A 22144-nucleotide genomic window follows, 5' to 3' on the forward strand; every position below is an offset into this window, starting at 1 on the left:
TGTGCCTTTTGGATCCTTTTCCCCTCAATGTAACACCTGTCCTGCCCTGTGCTCACACCGCCATGTATCTGTGGGGGACCCACGAGACCCAAGACTGCCAATGTGTCTGCCCTTTCAATGCCATCACTCATGTGAGGTGCTTGTGGGTGACACCGACTACTGGTGCTGACCACGCCGTTCACAGGGTGCCCTCTGGGGCTCTGCCCCGATCAGCCCAGCACCCTGACGTGGGAGCTAGTCCCTGCCTCCAGGGTGCCTCAGTCCACATCCACCCATGGATCCGTGGTCCATGGGTGGGGGGGAGGTGCCAGGCACCACCCGACACACATGGAGACATTTCTTGACACGTGTGGAGACACCCCTGAGTGTAGCCACATACCTCCTACGTGCAGACACCAGTTTTGGCTGAGCCCCCCAACAGGGTATAAAAGCCGTGCCCTGTCCCATTTCCCAGTGAGAAACGCCATGGGGGCAGCAGGGGCACGATGACAGGATAGCTGCAGAAAGGAGTTGCCACACCCTCGACCTGGCCTCGGTGTCTCTGTCCCTGGCTTCTGTTCCCCTGGGACGCTTGGGGACTGTTGAAAGGGTCTTTGGATGAGGAGGGCCCACGTCTACCCCACAGTGGCCCAGGGCACACGGTGCAACCCAGAAGACAGAACCCAAGGAAGTCCCCATGGAAGGAAGGGGCAGGCGAGTGCTGGCTCTCGGGCCAAGGCCGCAAGGGAGGGGGCACACCGGGAGACAGCGGCCCTGGGCTGGGAGGGGAGAGCAGGCGGGAAGAGGCCCCGGGACACTCACCACAGGCCCCACAGACCCAGGTCTTCCTGGGAAGCCAATCTCTCCAGGCAAACCCTGAAAAAGGAACACACAGTCGCTGTGAGCCTGATCCCCTTGGAGCCTTTGGCCCTGGTCCCAAGGCCTTTCCCACACAGGCCCTGGCCTCTGGCTCTCCATGGGCACCTCAGGACCAGCTGTGGTCCGTGAGACCCAGAGGGGGCCCATATCCATGCCTGGTGGGGCCACGCCTGTGTGGTCCACAGCCAGGAGCCACCATGCTCTACACCCCACCTGGGGGGATGGATGGATGGACCCAGCTCCCTGTGCTGACTGTCCCATCTGCGCCCCCATGGACAAAGACACCCCCACACCCCAACTCCAAGTATGCTTTGGGGACTTTCCCAGCTGCCTCCTGGGAGATGGGAGGGGAGTGGTGACAAACACTCTGCTGGGTCCTTTCAAGACCACATGGCTCTGGAAGCCACAGCACACACAGCTGTGCTACCCCACTGGCCCTGCCCAGGGAAGGGCCTCCAAGGTCTACACAGCCCAGGCTAGGGGGTAGCCCAGTGGGGCTTCTCCTGCCTGTGTCTCCGCACTGGTCTTGGGCAGAGATAAAGCAGACGCCTGCACGGGGGAGGTGCCCCTGGCTCCCACAGGCCACACAGCCACCATCAAGAGCCCCCAGGAGAGAAAAAGCCAAAGCCAGTCTTACCGGGGGGCCTCCTGGTCCAGCAGGGCCTGGGGCTCCGGGCGGTCCTGGGGGACCCTGGAGAAGATACAAGGGGAGGTCAGAGAAGTGCCCGCATTCCACAGAGAGGAGGGGACGGGGCACAGCAAAGACGGGGGATTCGGGCTTTGTTTGTGATGCCCGACTCTCAAACCAAAGAACAGAAACCAAGAGGAAGAAATGATGTGAAGGAAAACCCGCAGAAGACCAGCGTGTCGTAGCTGGGGGAGACGTCTTCAACAATGGTGACATTAGCTGTGTGCTGGATACATAAAACACTCGTGCGTTTAAGGCAGCTGCATACACACACGCACACACACACACACACACACGCACAGTGGGTTAACCCACTAACCAACACCTCCAGTCATTAGCCATGGACCAGAGTCTTGGGGGGTGAATGGCAGGGTTCGCACGCCCCACACCTGCCAGTGCTACAGGTCAGGGCGGGCTACACCTCCATGTACACTTCCACTCGCCACAGCAGGACTCACACGCCGTTCCAACCATCCATGCCTGTGCTTCAGTCACTGTCCATAAGCAGGCACTGTTGGTGAACTGAAACCAAGACAGTGCCCATCTGGATACAGCGCCAGAGGCAGGGGAGGCAGACGCGTGCAGGCCGATACAGGGCAGGTGCTCAAATAAACCTGGGCACCAGGGCACAGGCGCCTGGAGGGGCAGGGACATCGCCACGGGCCAGGAGCACCACGAGCACCAAGGCCACACTCTGGGAAGGGTGTTCCACCCACGAGGGATGCAGGCAAGCCTTGGGGTACCAGGCTCGGGGGTAACTGAAGGAGCCTAGGCTGACACACAAGGCCACAGAACAGCTTTCAGTGTGGGTGGGAGGGGTGGGGAGGAGGGGGGGAGGGGGGAAGGCCCTTCTAGTTTTCTCTGCACCTGGTGCTGCGACCACCCCAGGGCACTGCTCCATAACCCCTTGCAGTCACCTGGACTGCGGGGACAACATACCACATCGCCACCAGAGGGCGGCAAATACCAAAGAATAGCAGAGCTCGCCGCTCCAAGACCCGTTCCCTTGTCTCCCTCCAGAGGGCGCACGTGAGCCAACCATTGGTAGTAAACAGGCAGAAAACGCAGGCGGTTTGCTGGCACCTGCATTTGGTTTGCTATGCAGCTCTCTCAGAGGATAGGCCCTGGTGAGTCCTCAAGGTAGCGTCGACCCCCGGTGCAGAAATCAGCTCACAGCTGGAGCCATGGAGGGTCAGGCAGAGCTGGGCGGTGCTCTGGGCAGGAGCCACTCAGACGAGGGCCGGGAAGACATCAGAAGAGGCCCCGCCTCGTCACAAAGCCTGTTCTGCCCCCTCTATACTGACCTCTGGCATTGTTCCGCCCAGGCCCCCTCAGCTCCTTTGGCAACGCAAGCTCTCCAGCACAGACCGGACCAAGCTTCTCTGGCTTTCTTGTTAACTTTAATTAGTGCACTCATCTCCAAACACAGCAGCTGTCTGAGTCCACTCATAGCTAAGTTTCCAAATAACTAGAGGACTAATGGCAAAATCACAGGAAAGCAATGGTAAAATTTTTTTTTTTTTTGCATACACTTGACCAGTTTTCCTAGGACTGATAAGGCCTCTTCCTCTCTCTCCAACTTTTCCATCCAAAAGACAGAAACCTTCCAGGAAGCATATAGGTGAGGTTATTAAGGTTACAAGAAGGAAACAGCCAGCACTGTGGCATAGCGGGTAAAGCCACCACCTGCAGTGCCAGCATCCCATATGGGCACCAGTTCAAGTCCTGGCTGCTCCACTTCCAGTCCAGCTCTCTGCTATGGCCTGGGAAAGCAGTAGAAGATAGCCCAAGTCCTTGGGTCCCTGCACCCGCATGGGATACCCAGAAGAAGCTCCTGGCTCCTGGCTTAAGATTGGCACAGGCCGGTGCCGTGGCTCAATAGGCTAATCCTCTGCCTGCGGCACCAGCACACTGGGTTCTATCCCATTCGGGGCGCCGGATTCTGTCCTGGTTGCCCCTGTTCCAGGCCAGCTCTCTGCTGTGGCCTGGGAGTGCAGTGGAGGATGGCCCAAGTCCTTGGGCCCTGCACCCGCATGGGAGACCAGGAGAAGCACCTGGCTCCTGGCTTCGGATCAGCGTGGTGCACCAGCACTCTGTAAAAAAAAAAAAAGATTGGCACAGCTCTGGCATTGCAGCCAAATGGGGAGTGAACCAGCGGATGGAAGACCTGTCTCTTGCTCTCTGCGTAACTCTTTCAAATAAATAAATAAATCTTAAAAAAAAAATAAAAAGGAAATAGAGCTAAAACAAACTCCAGACTCAAGTTCAAGACCCAGCACTGTTGGGAGCTCTCCAAGGTACTGCAGGGGAGGCCGTTCCTTTGGCCAGGAGACTGACAGGAAGGTCAGAGCTTTGGTTTAGGGTGGCCTGGTGGAATCCTGTGTGGCCTCAGGATACCTCAATGGACTTCCAGGCACTGGATTTCAATGCTTAGAGTCCGAGTCTCCCCAGCTGTAACAAAGCGTGTGGCGGCGTTTGCCGCTGGTCACTGCGTGCAGTCTGAAGAAGGTTGTGAACCAGCCTGGAACAAAGGAGCCCTCACAAATGCTACTTTTCTTCTCTTGTACTTGTTGGAAAATGGCAGCCAATTCGTCTCCTTACGACCCAGAGGGAAACAGTCTGTAGACCTAAATGTTACAAAGGAAACGTGAGCCTGTTCTTACTTCTAATGAAAAGACCTGTGGCAACTCTACATTTAATTTGCCAATCAGTTCAATTATTATTAGTGAAATATTTGATGCCTCTAATACTACCATGATTAACTTGCTATTTAATGTGATTACTAGCTCCAATGATGATGCATAAATAATCAATTCACCGGATGATCATTAGTAAAAGAAAGGCGAATAATTATTCCCATCCCACCTACCTCCAACTGGGGATTTATGAAGTGGATGGAATGTGGAGATGCATGAAAATCACTGCACACATTAGCAGGGCAATCGAGTCCCTTGTACAGCTGGCACAGATCTGCTTTCTGGGGAAGCTGAACTGCCCTTGTGAGTCCTTCCCTCACCAACCAAGTGTAAGGACGACCCAGCTTGGGGTCGGGGGCGGGGCTTCTGCAAGCCCACCCAGGTCTCTGGCCAGCCCCTTCCCTGGCTGTTCCCACTAACTCAGGGGGCACCGTGCTTGCATCACTCTCGGTCAGAGCAGGCGCAGATGTCCATAGTTCCTCACGGGCCACCAGGACACAGGCACCCCTACCCAGGGCGTCAGGGATGTGGCCTTTACTTGTAAAACCTCACAGCAGGCCAAAGCGTCCATCCCAGAGGACAGACACTGAGAGCATCTCATAGGGCAGCTACCGTCCTGGGACCACCCCTGCCCCAGACCCTGCAGTGCCTACTCCCATCCCATCGCAGATGAAGCCAAGGCAACCCTGAACTCAGAGTCTCTGGGTTTAAATGGGGGAAGTAGACTCCGTTCACAGGCATTTGTACAGGAGAAGAGGGACAATTCTGCATGAACGCTAAAGACAGCATCTGCCATGAGCAGTAAGCAAACGCAGGTGTGCCCCTTCCTCCTCTCCAGTGCCCTGCCTGGGTCAGCTTGACTCTCCAGTCAGTGAAGGCACCCTCCTCAGGCCTCCACAGTGCAAGCCCTGCTCGGCGGATCCTCCTGCAGCACCTCAATGTTTAGAACAACGATGCTTTCATGTCCCAGGGCCTTGCAGACCCTGGGGAGGGGCTGCATCCTGTAGAGAGCCAACAGCTTGCCTGACAGCAAGACTTCTACATGCAGCCCACCAGTCCCTAGGCCATCGTCCCCCTGCTAACTTTCATCAGGTCCCTGGAGTCTGGGACAGCAGAACACCATCCCCAGACCACAGAGCTCCTCTCCTCAACCACCTGATGCTAAGCCTATTCTGCCAGCCAATCACCTGCCTCTCCCATTCCTTCCCTTAGGAAACACAACACGGGCTCCTGCCCACACTGTTCTCTCACTCCCCCAGCCTTGGACCTGGTGGCTGCCTCCCTAGCAGCCCTGGCTGGGACGGCTCATTTCCTGCTGAGGGAATGTGACAAGCTCCAGTCTCAATGGCATCTCCCTGACTTTGCCTCCCAGGAGCTGGGTCAGGAAGAGTGAATTAGAGGGACTTGCAGGCCCTGGAGAAATTCTGCCCCTTTCAAGTCTAGGTGTGGCTGGATGCAGCTTTGTCCATCCGTAGGGAGCAGCTGCAGGGCAGCAAACTGTGCCCCCTGCAGCTCTGTGTTGCCTGGTCCTGAACACTGAGCCCTCTGTCTGAATCGGGGTGTGTGCCACTCGGGGAAGCCTCGGAGGAATGACACCCCAGCCTGGCTCCATGCCTGGCACTCAGGGGACCAGCGTGGTGGCTCCGTGTGTTAAGCTACCACCTATGATGCCAGGATTCCATATGAGCACCAGTTCAAATCCTGGCTGCCCCACTTCTCACTCAGCTCCCCGCTAATGTGCCCAGGAAAACAGCAGATGTCTTATGTTCTTGGTTCCCTGCACCCATGGGGGAAGCCTGGATGGCGTTCCTGGCTTCTGGCTTCAGCCTGGCCCAACCCTGGCTGTTGGGCCATTTGGGGACTGAACTTGTGGGTAGAAGCTCTCTCTCACTCACTCACTCACTCTCTCCCTCTCTGACTCTGCCTTTCAAATAAGTAACTAAATAAATAAATTTTAAAAAGACTTGCTGAATGAAAATGAAAATACATTTTCCAGAGTAGCAAAGAGTGTAGGCAAATAAAACACCTGTAGGTAAAATAATTTGATAGAAAACGTCATTGATGGCAAATTCTAAGATACACAAGCTTTGCTCACTGGAAAGCAAAGTCACACACCAAATGCACAAAGCACCCCATTTTTCGGTATTAACAGCAAAATGCCACAATGAATACGAAATCTTCAGAGAACTGTCAATTACAGTGTGTCTTGTATTTTCTGTCCCTAGCTATATCCTGAGTTGAATGAGAGGCACCGAAATGCAGTCTGATGTGCACCCCGCATGCCCGTCATTCTCATGGACACTTTGATGTCCATCAGCAGGAAAAGCCACCTTATGAAGTGGGTTAGCCGTGTGTCCTGGGTCAACTGCAGGTACACACAGGGACTGCCACGTGGGGACAGGAATGGGATGGAAGGTCCTGGAGGCGGTGTGTCCCCAAAGCCCACTTCTTTCCTGCAGCTCTGGGAGGAGGGGTCAGGACAGAGGAGCTGATCACAACCCCAGCCCACCTGCTCATCACCAATATGGCCGGAAGACCAGGGATGGCCACCCTTACCCGGTCCTCACTGTGCCCAGGGAACCTCAGGAATGCCGTCAGAGTCCCTGCTTTTGTCTTCAACTTGGAGCCTTCACCAGGAGTTCACTGATCTGAGGCGGAGGTTGGGGTGAGGGGGTGAGCAGAGCTTTGAACAGCGTGTGTGGGGCTGCAGGCAGCAGGACAAAGTGTGGGACAGAGGGACACATAGCACAGCTCAGTGCCAAGGCACCAGCAGGAGTCAGAGCAAAGAGGAGGTGGGTGAGAAGGGGGGGCTCCATGAGCCAGGAAAGCCCCTGTCTAGGAACAGACAGGGGACCCGAGGCTCAGAGAGGGGAAGGGGGCAGGTCTGGGTCCCACGAGTCCACAGCCAGACTGCAACCACAGCACAGGGTCTTCACATTCCTCCCATTTATGGGCCCTCAGCTGAGCCTCTTCCAGTTCTCAACTTCCTCTCCCACCACGCTCTGCTCCATGCTCCCTGCTCCTAAGGCACCACGGACCTGTCCAAACCTGCACACACACACCCGCCTGCCTGTGTCCACGTATGGATTCCCACAGAGCTGCGCCCCTCCCCCACCACTGCCAGGTTGCCTGTGGCTTGTCCCTCAGTGCCCCTGTGCCACCTCCCTTCGCTGCCTTTACACAGGAATGGTGCTCCCTTTTGTCATGCAGACATGCCTTCTCTCTGCCCCTTGGGCTCTGGCAGCAGTGGGGGAGGGGTGAGGGAATGATGGTGGGTGGGACTGAGAGGACAGATGACCCACTACTGCCTATTCTTTTCAATGCTTTCATGGTGACTAGTGACCTACCTGAGGGTTGCTACATAGTCATGTATTTTAACAGAGAAGGTGACATTGCCACAGAAGAGAATGTGAAGATAATGGTTACCTGCGGTCCCAACGGTCCAGGGATTCCAGGTGGGCCCACGTCACCTTTCTTCCCCTGAGTGCAAAAGAAGCAGCCAAAAATTAACAGACAGAAGAAGCAGTAATTAAGCCACTACCGGAGCCGGGCTAATAGCACGTCTCGGGAAGAACGTGGTCTTGACAGCCCAGGCTCCCCACTTAATGCCCCGTCCCTCCAGGAACGCCCTGCAGAGCAGCTGCAGGCACGGGAACAGGGCTTAAGGCCGGCCCACCAACCCCGCGATCTGATCACAACATGTTTATCCACGCTCCGAATTGTCACCTCATACCCCGTCAATAGGTGCCACTATGTGTGTCCATTAAAAATAAAAACATGTGTGGAAAAAACAGACTCAGGCTGCCAGGGTCAGAGAAGCCTGGCTTTGGTGTCCAGCCCTGTGACCTGGACACTGCTGTGGGCACATGGCCTCGGCCTTGAATTCTAAAGGCACAAGAAGGTGCATCTGGGAAAAATCTCCTTATTCCACGCTCAGCCGCCTGGCCCCTCTTCTCAAAGGCAGCAATCCTCCTGCAAGCCAGTTAATCTTGCCAAAGATAGTTAACACACAGGTAAGGCGCTCTCTCGCCACACATGCATGCACACACACACACACACACACACACTCTTCATAAACTATCACACACCATTGAGTCTGTGAATAAACTTTGCCTTCCCCCACTGCACAACTGCTGCTGCTGCCCTGCCCTCCACAGAGACAATGCTTCCACCCAAAAGGGGTGCACTGAGCAGCCCCCCACTTGCGGGCAGGTGGGCCCACAGGCCATATCCTCTCTTCTGCTCCTGCAGTCCATGCTGCAGCGCACACCCTGCCCCCAGCACGCTGATCTTAAAGTTCAGGCTCCATCCAGCCCGTCTCAGCCGGCGTAAGGTGTAGGCTGGTTTGATTAATGTATTCAGCAAGGTGATGGCAAATATTATATACAGGAGCTATCTAAATGACACAATAAGGGCACGCATGTTTTATTCTCGGTAGTTTTCCCGATTAAACAAAAACGCTGCAACCTGAAATTAAAATTGAAATCAGACTTTCCGTTTCCTGAGTGCCCACGATTTCGGAGACCGCCTTTCTGGTTCCTGCCACATGTGTCCTTCCTTCATGGGCTCTGCGAGAGGTCCCTGGGGGACAGGTGGTCTCAGCCCCATCCGCAGGTGTCACGTGGACTTTCAGAGTCAGATCTCACCTGTTGCACAGCCAGCAAGGGACAGAGTTCCCCGCTCGTGGTGTTGCCTTCACGGGGCTTGGAAGACAACGAAAAGGTGTAACTTCTCCCTGTGTTTGCTGCATTACAGAACCTGATGACAGCTCCACCTCTCAGTCAGCAGCTCTGGTCCTCTTACCTCTGCTCTGGGCAGCCCACTTGCTCTCAACTCCACCTCACACCAACACACCAGGTCACTTCTTTCCTTGGGCTGTGCCCAGCCTGGCTCCGATATTTCCTGTTGCATCCTCTCTTCCTCCTTTCCTTCCTTCTTCCCTCCTTCTCTTTCTCCCTCTCTTCCTTCCTTCCTTGATTTCTCCACCCACCCCCTGCACGCCATCTCATGAGCAGGTAACATACCGAGCCCAAAGCAAGGAGCTCTGTGATGCTGCTGTGTACCCCCACCCCCCGTCTCCTACCTAGAGCACCAATGCAAACAGAAGGCCCGTCCTCCCTCGGGAGCTGCTGCAGGCTCCTGTCTTGCTGCCCAACAGGGAACAGGGTTTGGGGGCTACTTGGTGGAGCACTTTGATTGAGCTCAGAGGAAACTTCTCTAAGTCCTAGAACCCCAAGGAAAGAGACTTGCCCACTCTGGCTGAAGATGGAAAAGGCACTTCCATCTACTTCTCCTGCTTATTTCCTGACATCGATCCTATGACATGCCGAGAAGTGAGCACACAGGGCAAGGCCAGGGACAGATGTACAACACACAATCAGCAGCCTGGGACAGGTGTACAACATACAATCGGCAGCCTGGGACAGGTGCACAACACACAATCAGCAGCCTGGGACAGGTGCACAAGGGCCTGCAGACCGCCCAGGGGAGGCTGACGCTGCGAGATGTGAAGCAGGAGGCAGAGGAGCATGCAGGAAACAGCAGGGGAGTGTGGAGAGGCAGACAGCAGGAGCCCTGAGCTCTGACCGTGTGCAATCCAGGGTGGGCATCTGCAGGACTGGGGTGCGGCCAACAAGGCCAGCAGTGAGTCACGAGGGCCAGAGGGTCCCTGGCCATAGGGAGCCATGCAAGAGGCCCCAGATTCTAAATAACCACACAGCCTCATCCACAGGGCAGGGAGGATGGGAAAAGCTAACAAAAATCACTTGCTCCCCTCCAAGCAGGCAGAATTAGTCTCAAAATGTAGAGAAAGGCCCACCTCCTCTCCTTAGCAACACTGCATTGCTTCTCTACTACCGAGAACGAAGCTTCCACAGCCCGCAGCCTGGCCCCCTGAGAACTCCCTCCCGCTGCCCCCTCATCTCACTTCCTTGCATCCTTTTTGCTACCTCCAGCCACGCCGGCCCCCTCCTGTACCTGAACATGCTGAATGTGTTCTGGCCTCAACCTCTTCCCGTTGGCTATCTCTTCTGCCCTGGATGCTCATCCCAGGGCACCCACTGGGATCAACTCCTCAGTTCAATCAGGTCTCTGCTCAAACGTTTGTCCCCTGATGTGAGTGTCCTCCTGAGCCTGAGACACCTTCCCTCTGCCCCACTGTGGCCCCTTCCCCTGTGGTGTGCCCCCCAAGTGATGCTGGTGTTTAACTGTCACCTGTCCAGCCCTCACGGGACACAAGCCCAGAAAGCAGGATTAGCTCTGGTTGTGTCCAATGCTTGCTGTGGTCCCAGAACAGTGACGCACACTCGATGCATGTTTGTGGGATAAACGGACCCTTTGTGATTGGTGTGGTCCAGAGCCATCATGGTGGCAGTGGGGACAGCAGTGATGCACTGAGAGAAGCAATGTTAGGGAGGAGTGGAGTTGTAAGTTGGTGATTTGGGGGCTTGCAGACAGATAAGTCGGTCTGACTTAGAGGTGGGAGCCCACAGGGTGCAGTGAGCTCTAGGGAAGAATGCACTGCTTGACACTTGTCAGGGAAATTCAAAATGTGGTCGCCAATAGCTTCAGAGGAGAGTGCAGCCTCAGAGGCACCCCCCGGTCGTGCTCTGATTACGGCAAACGACAGGCAGTGGTCACTAAGAGAGCCACACACTGCCAGCTCCCCGTCCTCAGGGAATGGAGACCTTGAACTCCGCATCCAGACAAGACACCTCCTCCAACTGCTTCCAGGTTACGCCACAGAGAGTCACCGGCTATTTACGAGATGAATAAGCCGTTTTTCTTCAAGGTCAGTAGAACAATCTGGTGAACAATCAGAATTCAGAACCGAGGCCAGCAAAGTGCCTGTTACGTGAGGGATGGGAAGACGTGAGGGTTGGTAGGAGAGGACCACAGAGAAGACAGGGCGCTCTTGGTTTGGATTGAGCAGAATCTCTAAGATGCATCAGCTCCTCCTCTGTGGGGAGCAACTGGGAGCAACTCGGACTAGACTAAGTTACTGGAATTAAGACTTATTCTATGCATCTGCTCTCCCACAATATGGCGCTGGGAGAGGAGGAAACAGCTTCTACGCAGCTGCCTCTTGCCAACTTGAGTGATGACCTCCAGGAGCTGATCCTGCTCCTGATTGGAGGAGAGCAGTGTACTCGGCGTGTGGGTAGCAGAGTTGGGATTGGCGGAGGAGGACTATAAAGGAGGAGACAACATGCACCGGGAACATCTGAAGGAACACCTGAGCAGCCCCCGAGAGAGCCGGCCGGCGGTGTGCCGCTCCCCCGCGGAAGTGGGGAATGTGGCTAGGGGGAACCGCCCTTCCACGGAGGTGGAAGGGTTGGTAGCCAACCCGGGAAGAACCAGCAGCAAACCCGGGGAGGGCCGAGCAGACGAAAGAACAGCACAGGGTCCTGTGTCGTTCCTCCACGAAGAGGGGGAGCGACACTCCTCCAGATGGCGCCATCACCTTTGGGGGGCTGCTGTGAGCCTCAATGCCTTCTCTTACAGAAGGCATTGCTAGTGCTCGGGAAGACGGACACATGAGATGAACAGGGGACGTGGAACAGGCATGGAGTCAGGAGGTGCTTCTGGGCTGGGGAAATCAGACGAGTAGACTTGTGGGCAGTTAGGGAGGATATGGTGGGGAAAAAATGTGCCTACAGAAGCAAACATTTCCAGCAGTAGGTTTTCAGCAAGAAGAAGAAAAAGAAGAGGCCAGAGGAGGAAACACATGAGAAATCTGTGACCCAAAGGCTGGTGCTGTGGTGTAGTGGGTGGAGCTACTGCCTGTGACATCAGCATCCCATATGGGCACCTGCTTCAGTCCTAGCTGCTCTCCTTCCGATCCAGCTCCCTGGTTATGACCGTGGAAAAGCAGCAGCAGATGGCCCAAGCACTTGGGCCTCTGTCACCCATGTAGGAGACCCAGAGGAAGCTTCAGGGTCCTGGCTTGGGCCTGACCCAGCTCTGGCCACTGCAGCCATCTGGGGAGTGAACCAGCAGATAGAAGATATCTTTCTGTCTCTCTCTCCCTCTCTTTCAAATAAATGCATGAATATGTTACTAAAAATAATAAAGAAATCTGTGACCCTGGTAGTGTCATAAGACATCCTTGCCCCCCAAAGTCAGAATCACATGGGTCATTCCTCCCAGAGAATCACCAGGGCGACTTGATCCTTCTGTCCAGCTCTGGCCTCCATATCCACACTTTCTACACCCTCAGAGTCAGGGTCAGAGCCACCTGTGTGCTCCTAGAGGGCCCTCTCCTTCCTGCAGCCACCACCAAGAGCTGACCCTGGCCCTCGGGGCCCACCTCTCCCCTGCGGACACTCCTTGGGCCAACCTGTGCTGGCCGCTGTGTTTCCTACATGGTTAGGAAGCTCCGCCCAAGCCACCACCCACATCAGAACTGATCAGAGGATCCTCATTATCTCAGAGAGACCACCTGAGCTGCTTCCTGTGCAGACCTCCAGGCCCTGGGACTCTGCCCTGTCTCTGCCATCCAGCTTCCGGGGCTCCTGCTCCCATCTCCTGCTGGGCTGCCTGCCGCAGTCCCACACGCTCCCTTGGCACTTGTGTTCTCTGGGAATCTACCCATGTGCTCTTTCCATCTGGAATAGCCCCTCCCCATCTCGACTTGCCCAAATCACAGCCCACACCAGTACCTCCTCACGCAGCTTCAACAATTGCCAGAGATAACAGCCAAAATGCTAAAAATACTTGCGAGAAACAGATTCCCCAAGGCCAGTTGAAGGGTAATGAGTTAGAATTGCCAGGGGCAGGGTGCAAAGCTCCAGGAAAGTGGCTCTGAGGGTTTGACCACTCAATTCCATCCAAGGATTCTCTGTCTTCCTTCCCCAGTTCTGCTCCTGAATGGCTCTGAGGGCGAAGGATTCTAAAGCTAAAGTAGGTGGGGGAGGGAAGTCTTTAACTGACTGAGTCTTAGTTGTCCCACATGGAGAAAGGATATTCATTGTAATTACCAGGAAATACAGTAGCAGGAGAAATAACTTGGTGTTTGAGAAAGTGATTACAAAGTATCATAAAGCATTTATCAAAGGTAGCAGACGCTGTTGAGAATGGAGAGGAGGCACATAGTGACTGTGGTGGAAAGGAATAGGAATGTTCTGGCTCCTTCCGGAAGTGTCCCCAGAGAGTGACAGACCGTGCTCTATACCTGTTTTTTAGAATCACTACCTTCTGGCTGTGTCACGGAGATAACTGAGAGGAGGCCACCATGTGCTTGGTGACAGTGGTGCTGGGACAGCGATGACGGTGGAGGTGACAGTGATGGTTCTTACACTGATGGTGCTAACTTGGGTGGTGATGGTGCCAACAGGAATAACAGTGATGGTGGTGATGGTGCTGGTGGCACAGTTGGTGCTGGTGACACTGATGGCGAGGATTTTGGTGCTGTTGTACCTGTAGATTTTTGGTGATGGTGGTAATGATAATGGCAGTGAGTTTGGTGGTACCCGTGGTGGCAGTGATGATGATGGTGGGTTTTCTGACAGTGATGGTTTTTGTGGTGGCAGTGACTGGTCACTCTAGGGGCAGCTCCTATGTAACTTTGACATTTTCAACCCACAGCTGACTATGGGGGTTTGAGAAGTGCTGGTAATGACCGTTTCATAGCAACCCAGAGCTGTTTTACTAACAATGGGTGTATTCTTTGCCATTTTTCTCTTCTTCTCTTTTAAATTGCTACCCAGCACAGTATCTGCCTGAGTGTTTATAGTTTATCATAAGGGTCATTTTCAAGCCATTCTGAGTGCCAGGATGCTGAGTGGGGCTGGTGCTTCCAAGGCTGTCTGCCCAGAGAGGAGGGAAGCCATAAATTCTGAGCCGAAAAAGCCTTCCCAGCCAGCTCGAGTGAGTGAACACAGCCATTGCAGGGGCCATTAGCGGATAAAAGGACTGCTTATATGAGTGATTCTAATATACACCGTATGGCCGTTTGCTCAGTTCCCGTGCTCCATGCCTCCAAACGTCAAACATGATTATTTTCCACTGGTTAGAGCTGAGACCAGGTGCTCAGGGAAGACCCAGGGTGTCCTAGCATAAACCCTGGCTCCATGCCCAGGAATGAATCAAACAGTAGCCTGTGATCCAAATGATGCTGTTACCATCTGGTAGAGAAGAAAAAGGCCGGGAAAGGCTTGATAAATGGAAAGTAAAACAAATTCAACCTGGGATGCCACTGACAAAAGACCACCCATGTTTCTCCACCCAAGTCTGCCAGACACTGGAGCTGATAGCACCAAACGATAATGAAAGCCTCAGCTCCAAGAGAAACAGAAATTAAAGTGATATGTGTCCAGTGCATCCTAGTGGCTAGAAATGGTTCCAGATCTCTTCAAGGAACACACAGCAAGGAAGCAAGGCTCCAGGTCAGGAGTTTGGTGCGCATGTCCATCAGTGGACAGATGGACACACACACACACTTATCCCATCCTAAAGCAAAGCCAACGCAGTCTCAGAGCCAACCAAATCTGAGTTCCAATCCCTGCCACACTTTAACAATCTGGGTAACACCAGTAATTTCTAAGAATTAAGGGTGAAGCAAGAGTATAAAAAAATCCAGCGACTACTATGCAATCATTGTTCAGTTCCTTCATTGCTTTCTTCCACTAGCTCTATACCTGAACAGATGGATCCCATTAAAATGCATTCCTAAAGCAACTGACATATCAAGAACACCATGGAGCATATGGGGAGCCCTTCTATCTTTAGTAGGAGTGAGAGCATCTATAATGATAGGAACACGTCTTCAGTTCTCAGCTAATAGTGAGAAGGGAGACCAGACAATTAGAGAAATCACAAGGGCCAGGGGCCGTCGCTGTGGCGCAGCGGATTAATGCCCTGGTCTGAAGTGCTGGCATCTTATATGGGTGCCAGTTCAAGACCTGGCTGTTCCACTTCCGATCCAGCTCTCTGCTGTGGCCTGGGATGGCAGTGGAAGATGGCCTAAGTCCTTGGGCCCCTGAACCGTGTGGGAGACCTGGAGAGGCTTCTGGCTCCTTATTGGTGCAGCTCCGTCCGCTGCGGCCATCTGGGGAGTGAGCCAGTGGATGAAAGACCTCTCTCTCTGCCTCTCCTCTCTCTATGTAACTCTGACTTTCAGATAAATAAATAAATCTTAAAAAAAAAAAAAAGAAAGAAATCAAACGGGCCGAAGAGTTCGCCCCCAACTGTGGAAGAGCACAAAGATCCACATGACCTTGAGAAGGTCGTGCTGTCTTCCTGGGCATTAAATTTCTCAAGGACCCCTTTTACCAGGATGATTCTACTGGTTCAGATGTTCCAAATTACATTGCAAAGCCTAATTTTTTTTTCTCAGCCAGGATCTAGTACAACCAAAATTAAAAATAAAAAGGCACAAGAAGGGACCATGTTGTTTTTTCTCATAAAAAAACTCAACTTTGGGGCTGGAATTGTGGCAAAACAAGCAACACCACTGCCTGCAATGCCCACATCTCACATGGGTACCAGTTCATATGTTGGCTGCTCTACTTCTATTCCAGATCCCTGCTGTGGCCTGGGAGAGCAGCAGAGGGTGGCCCAAGTGCTTAGGCCCCTTCACCCATGTGGGAGATCTGGATGGAGCTCCTGGCTTCCTGGCTTTGGCCTGGCCCAACCCAGCGGTTACAGCCATTTGGGAATGAACCCATAGATGGAAGATATCTCAATCTCAGTCCTTCTGTCTCTGTAACTCCGCCTTTAATAGAATAAAATTAAAAACAAAACAAAATGAAACAAAAAAAAAAACTTGACATTCCCTGTTAAAGGGCAGAACCCAGGTGACCAGATGCCCAGTTCTGAGACCTCTGGGGTCAACTCACACAGTCGTGTCTGTGCCCAGCTGCATGTGGTTCCTCCCTGATCACACAAGATGCTCACTGACGCCTTTATGTATTCCTGTGTGTGTGTGTGTGTGTGTATAAAACACACGTTTGATGGATCAGAGAAATTCTCAGTGCTGTGGGAACAGAAATAAACAGCAAAGTCCTGGCACTCCTGATCTCACATTCTGGTGGAGAAAACAACAGCAAACAAATTCTCCAAACAGAAAACCATCACGTAAGTCCTCTGCGGAGAATGTGCCGGGGGCAGGGCAGGTGGCTGCCGTGGGGAGGGCAAAGATGGCCTGGAAGGATCCTGTTTGGAAAAAGCGAGTCCCCTGCAGGCTCCGGAGCTTTCAAATGCTGCAATGGCCCGGAGCCAGGCTCATTCGCCTGCCGGCACATCCTGGTTCGGCTGTAACTGCAGCCTCTCCCACTGCATCTCCATGACACAGCTCCCTGCTCAGCTTCTTCGAGGCCTGGTCTAGACGACCAGAAGGAATGCGAGACCTCCAGGAGTTGGGCGGCCTACCCTCGGGCAGGTGGGCAGGTGGGCAGGCAGGGGGCCGTCTCCTGTGGGATGGTGGAGCGTGTACTTAGCTCCCAATTCTCCACTTCACCATGTAATTGTGGAAAAGTACCTGCTTGGTCCAAATGATGCCTTTACCTTGCCAGGGATTAGCCTGTCACTGCCCTGCAATGAAGGGCCTGGGTTCCTATCCCCACCCTGTGCTGAAGTCCCTGCCTCTCGGCACACAGGGTCCCGCACCTTGCTGTGGTCTTGTCTCTCCCCTTGGTGAGCCTGAACAGGCACAGAGACATGCAGGAGTTCACACTGATGTTTCCACTGAAACTGATGAGCAGGAAATGACAGGTCGAGCGCAGGAAGTAGACATCATTCTCTGGGTAAGTCATTCTGTCTCCAATCCGCCTGACTCAGCCAGAGAACGACTGAAAAGGAAGCTGCTTCCAAGCCCACGAGGCTGCAATTTGTTTCTATTCTCTTGTGTTCCTTAGGTACAGGCACTGAGTCAGCAATATGCACAGGACAGAACCAGCGGGAATCAGGGAAACACCGGTGACCACTAGAGGGCCAGGGGTCTCCAAAACACCCATGGTCATCATCCTCTACTCCCTAGAGGGAGCAGGACAAGAGGGAGTTGTCCTCCGGACCCAGCTGCACCCTGTGTCAACGCTCGTGTCACGTGCCTTGCACCATTCCCTCTCCTGCGTTAGACTCTCCAGCCATATTCTCCCCACAGGACCTGGGCCAGTAAGGGTGCTCAGGAGCCCTGGGCCTCCTCCAGCCCCTGGCCCTGGTCTGGGTCACCTCGTTGGTCTCCTTTCCCCTTGTGGTCTGTTCCCAACACAAGAGGCACACAGAAGTGTTTGGAAGGCAGAGCTGGGCCCTGCTGCAGCTGAGTGGCAAACTGCAGTGAGGAGGTTGCACCCAGGGCTCCACGAGACAGGAAGACTCTCAACACTAGGTGAATATTTAACGACACTTCGGATAGCTGTTTGCATAGATTCAGAAGGGATGATGGTATTATGGTTTTGCTTCACCTAAGATGCCTTGTTCTGGGGAGACAACATACTGAAATATTTAGGAACAAAATGAGATGATGGCTTGGGGGGCTGCTTTCAGCTAATCTACAGGTGTGTAGAAGCAAGGGTTGGTACACCCACAACTTCCCCAGTGTCTTGGTAAGCATTAACATGGGTACCAGTATATAAGGGTTTATTTTACTGATCTTTCTGCCTCTGTAAATGGCCTTTTTCCATAATAAAGCATGTTTAAAGGCATGTAGTTCAGTCATTCTAAAAGCAGTTAACAGTCCTTATCGTGATGCAACAGCCTACCATGAACTGGCTCCCAGTCTCTGCCACTTCTCCTCCTAGTGGCCCCCTGGCTGCCTCCAGCCACGCCAGCCTCAGAGCTCAAACTCCCCAAGCAGGCACCTGCCTCAGGCCCCTACCTCAGGCCATTCCCTCTGTCTGCGATGCTCATCCTGCAGCTGTCAGCATCAACGCCCTCACCCCTAAGACATTCAGGGACAGCTTCCCCAGTGCAGCCTCCCTGCACTCTGCTCACATATGTTTTTATCCCACACAGGAGCACAGAGATCCAAAGCCTGCAGCCAGTCGCTGCTCAAGAAACACTCACTAAATGAATGAGAATGTGGCAGGAAGGAGAGAGGAGGGGGAGTGAGATGGGAGAAGGGCAGGTGGAAGAAAACCAGCAAATACAAGAAAGGAAAGAGGTACATAAGGAAAGGAAATGGAAGAGGGATTGGTTGAGAGTCCCAGCATGGCACTGGCAGAGCTGAAGTGAGGGCCATGCCCACGGCCCTTTGAACCACACTGGCAAGTTTCCAAATTGGAGAGGAGGTTTGGGTGGGAGCTGATGGGTAAAGCAACAGGATGGCAGTCTTCAATGCCGCCATCGCTCCTGCTGAAACCCACTCACTTCTGCAATGCCGCTTCTCTTCCCCCTGAACATTGCACCTCTACTGAGGTGCTGGGCATCTCTGTATACATGCATCAGGTTCCTTAGCTGACCGCTAAGACGTTAATCTTTTCAGAAACCCCCAAGGCACCTATTTAGTAGAGGGCCTGTGCATTGTAAGAACTCAGAACACGTGGACCTGACAAGCAAGCTCCAAGTAAGATATTCCCTCCCTTTTTTAATAAAAGTAAATTAGATCACAGCATAGATGAAAAAGCCTTCACACTCATCTTTACATAAACAATTCCACCTACCATCTGATACTGCATTAGCGAAAGTAATACTTGCAGCAGTTCAATGCAAAATGAAACAAGGTGCACATAAACATTCATTACATAAATGTACAAAGATTACTATTTTCTCTGAAAACTGCACATGAACACATTGGAAGAATGAGAGCATGCCATCAGCTCTCTGTGGACCGCACTCTACCCTGGGTACTTCTCATAACAGCACAGTGCAGGGTAATGCCTTCCCCAGTCTTACAGGAAGTAAATGGACTTGAAATAGACCAGGTAATCTGCAGGGGCCACCCAGCAGATGAGAAGTAGAGCTTCTTGCTCAGGTCATCCTATTTTAAAGTCCAGGATCCCCCCACTCACAGAGGAGAGAGCAACCTGGCTTTGACACATGTGACTTCCTCATTTGACTCACATGGATACTGAGGCCAGGCATGGGGATGTGGGTGGGAGGTGACATGTCCAAGGTCTTCTACTGGAGCTAAGTGACTCTCTTCCCTCCCACCCAATGTACCCTCATGATGCCCTTTCATATCTCACTTAGTCTTCCACATCGGCAGCTCACAGACTCTTGAGGATTCAATATGACTATGACAGGAAGTTATTTGCAAACAAAAAAACTATGTTCACAGGTGGGTATAGCCAGGCGAGGGTCTGTGTTGAATACTAAGAGGATGTCAGCAATTTCAGAATCAAGGGACAGAAATGTGACTTTGAGACATGGCAGCCCCTGTAGACACAGCCAACCCACTGACTCTGATGCCCCAATTCCACTGAGAGACAGAATCTCCAGGATGGCAGAGGCCATCACAGGACTGGAGCTGACCCTGCCAATTGTCATGACCCCTGTGTCCACCCTCCTGTCTTTGGTCACTCATCCTCCAATGAAAACCTCCAAGGTATTAAGCTTGCTAGTCCCTGGAGCTGCCTGTCCCATCTATGGGAGGTTGTGTCCCTTGCACCGTACTCTGTGTAGAGTTTCCTACTGGAAACAGTGGGCACAGAATTGGATATGAGTTCTGGTCCAGGGTGCTGGGAAGGTTGCCAGGAGGACACCTGACCCAAATGTGCTTGTGCTTCATATGACACTGTGTTAGGAGCCCTGGTTACTGCTGAATTAAAACCCAGAAGGTGTGTACAATTCAGATAAGAAGATAAGTGCTTAGTTAAACTGACACACCAAAGATATGGCACTCAATAGTAACACAGGTTAAAGTAGCTCAGAGCAGGGAAGTAGATCTCTATCCCTTCACTCCTTTTTTTTTCCTCAAGACTTAACCATCACCTCCTTCAAGAAGCCCTGGCTGCTCCTCAGGCTGGGTCAGTTGCCCCCTTTTTGTGATCCATCAGCCCTAGGCTTCCCTCTGCAGGAGTTCTGATCACACATGGGTGTCACGTTTCTTTATACATAGCCATACAAGACAACACACTCATTTCCATGCCTCTGAGACCCAACCCAGCTCCAGCTGTAGCATGCAGATTATCTTCAGCCATATTTGGGGAACTGAGTCCAACCCTTCTACTTTAACAAGCTCGGCAGCTGGCATCATCCGCTCTGTTTGACCTTATAAAATGGGAACCGGTGTGCATGAGCTGGGGCAAGAAAGAGGGAAGATGTTTACTTACTCGGAGACCTTGTAAGCCAGGGGGTCCGTCTCTGCCTTCTGGACCCATCAGACCCTTTGGTGGAGAGAGATGGGGAAGAAAGAGAGACAATGGTAAATGCCAGCTTCACCAGGATAGTTGTGCTCTGCCTTTCACTGTCATGGGGTGGGGAAATACCAGGCACCCCAGTGGAGAAACTGGGGTTCAGGAAGGAGGGAACATTCCAGACTCACTCTCCATCTGCAGCATTTTAAAACAAATCATTCATCTGATCTCAGTACGCATGTTTACAAAGAAGCAGCAGCAAAGTCCCTTCACGCTACCATAAAGACCAAATGGCTTGGATTCATGGAAGTGTCTGGCGCCCAGGTGTCTTCATCCCTAGCCCCAGTGCCATTCACTCACAACATATGCGCTCAGAAAGAGCTGGATCAGATTATCTGACAGTCAGAGGCTAGAGATATGCAAAATACAACAGAATGGACATATGAAGGAAATTGTCTAGGAAAGATCAATTTCACTAAAGAAGGAATATTGGTGCAGGGTGAGGTCATAGTGACCTAATTCAAATCCTGCTTCTTCTCCTGCCTTGTGTCTGCAGCATGATCTCAGGAAAGTCCCTGGGCCTTGTAGAACCTGAGCTGTCGCAGTTCTAAAGAGAGGGAATATGTCCATCTATTGAGCAGTTGTGAGGACCACATGAAAAATGGACACTAAATCCTCACAGCACCTGAATCCTCTGACAGCGCCCTGATTTATACCCAAATGGAAGCATCTAGAATACAGCAAGGAAAGTGAGTGGGTCACTAAAACCCTCAGCTCTCACTGTGACCCTGGGCGAATTCTGGCCAGAATCTCCCTCTTGGCACTTCATTTTCTCATCCTCAGTAAACATGACTAGCACACTAACTCTTCCCAAATTTTGCGATAATGTATAAAGAGTCCAGGCTGTGCTTAGGTCTAATACCTTTTCTTTCATTATCCTCAACAAATGAACAAATGAGTGGACAAACTGCAGTAACAAAAGGTGTGACCTCCCTTGTTTACCAAGAGCATTTTGAGCTAAGGGCATGCAGTGAGAGAAGACCCTGCAGGAGTGTTTTCTTTAAGCATCAAGAAACACCTGGCATTGATCTGCCCAGTCAGCCCTTTAGCCACTCAGCAAGACATCGGTAAAACTACCAGAGCCTGTTTCATGTTGGGGAAATGATGAGAGAGGCCAGCATCTGGATGTACAATGCTGCCCACGGTTTCCATTTAGAGAATGGGAAATGTTTTCCTCTCTCTGGGACTGCTGAACACAAACTCAAAATTTTCCATTCTCAACAGAAGTCACATTTGATTCAATCCGATGAATATTTAGGGAACTGCTCTGTGGAAAGTCCTGAGTTAGGTGCTACTGGGGATTCAAAAGAAGAAGTAACAAAATCAGTAACGGACTCAGTAAAGCTTTATAAAGCACTGCTTCATGTATTAGTCCACTGAGCCCTCAGAGCATATGCAGGAGATGATGGTGGTGATGGTGATGATGATTCCCAAGCTAGGGGTCAATCAAATGAGGATTAGAGATTAAGCAGCATCACCAAAGGCACACAATTCCATGGAGGAAGACATGGGACATGAAGCTAGATCCTCCGGCTCCTAATCCCCAAACCTCCACAGCTCACATGGCAGTCGGGTCCCAGGGCAGCACCCCTCTTGAATACATGTTATGG

At 52.5% G+C, this 22144-nt stretch overlaps 1 protein-coding gene across 1 annotated transcript in view; it reads right to left on the reverse strand.

Moving 5' to 3' along the window:
- The window catches only part of COL22A1 (collagen type XXII alpha 1 chain), a 268939-nt gene that overhangs the window by 119631 nt on the left and 127164 nt on the right, over positions 1 to 22144 (reverse strand). Inside the window, exons 22-25 of the mRNA XM_051844068.3 lie at positions 20451 to 20504; positions 7669 to 7722; positions 1496 to 1549; positions 802 to 855 (exon numbers count right to left, since the gene is read on the reverse strand). Coding sequence (XP_051700028.3) covers positions 802 to 855; positions 1496 to 1549; positions 7669 to 7722; positions 20451 to 20504 — 216 coding nt within the window. The remainder of the gene's footprint in view (positions 1 to 801; positions 856 to 1495; positions 1550 to 7668; positions 7723 to 20450; positions 20505 to 22144) is intronic.

The sequence above is a fragment of the Oryctolagus cuniculus genome, chromosome 6 (genome assembly GCF_051225735.1).
Source record: "Oryctolagus cuniculus isolate XC-2025 breed Fujian yellow rabbit chromosome 6, ASM5122573v1, whole genome shotgun sequence".
Taxonomy (NCBI): Eukaryota; Metazoa; Chordata; class Mammalia; order Lagomorpha; family Leporidae; genus Oryctolagus; species Oryctolagus cuniculus.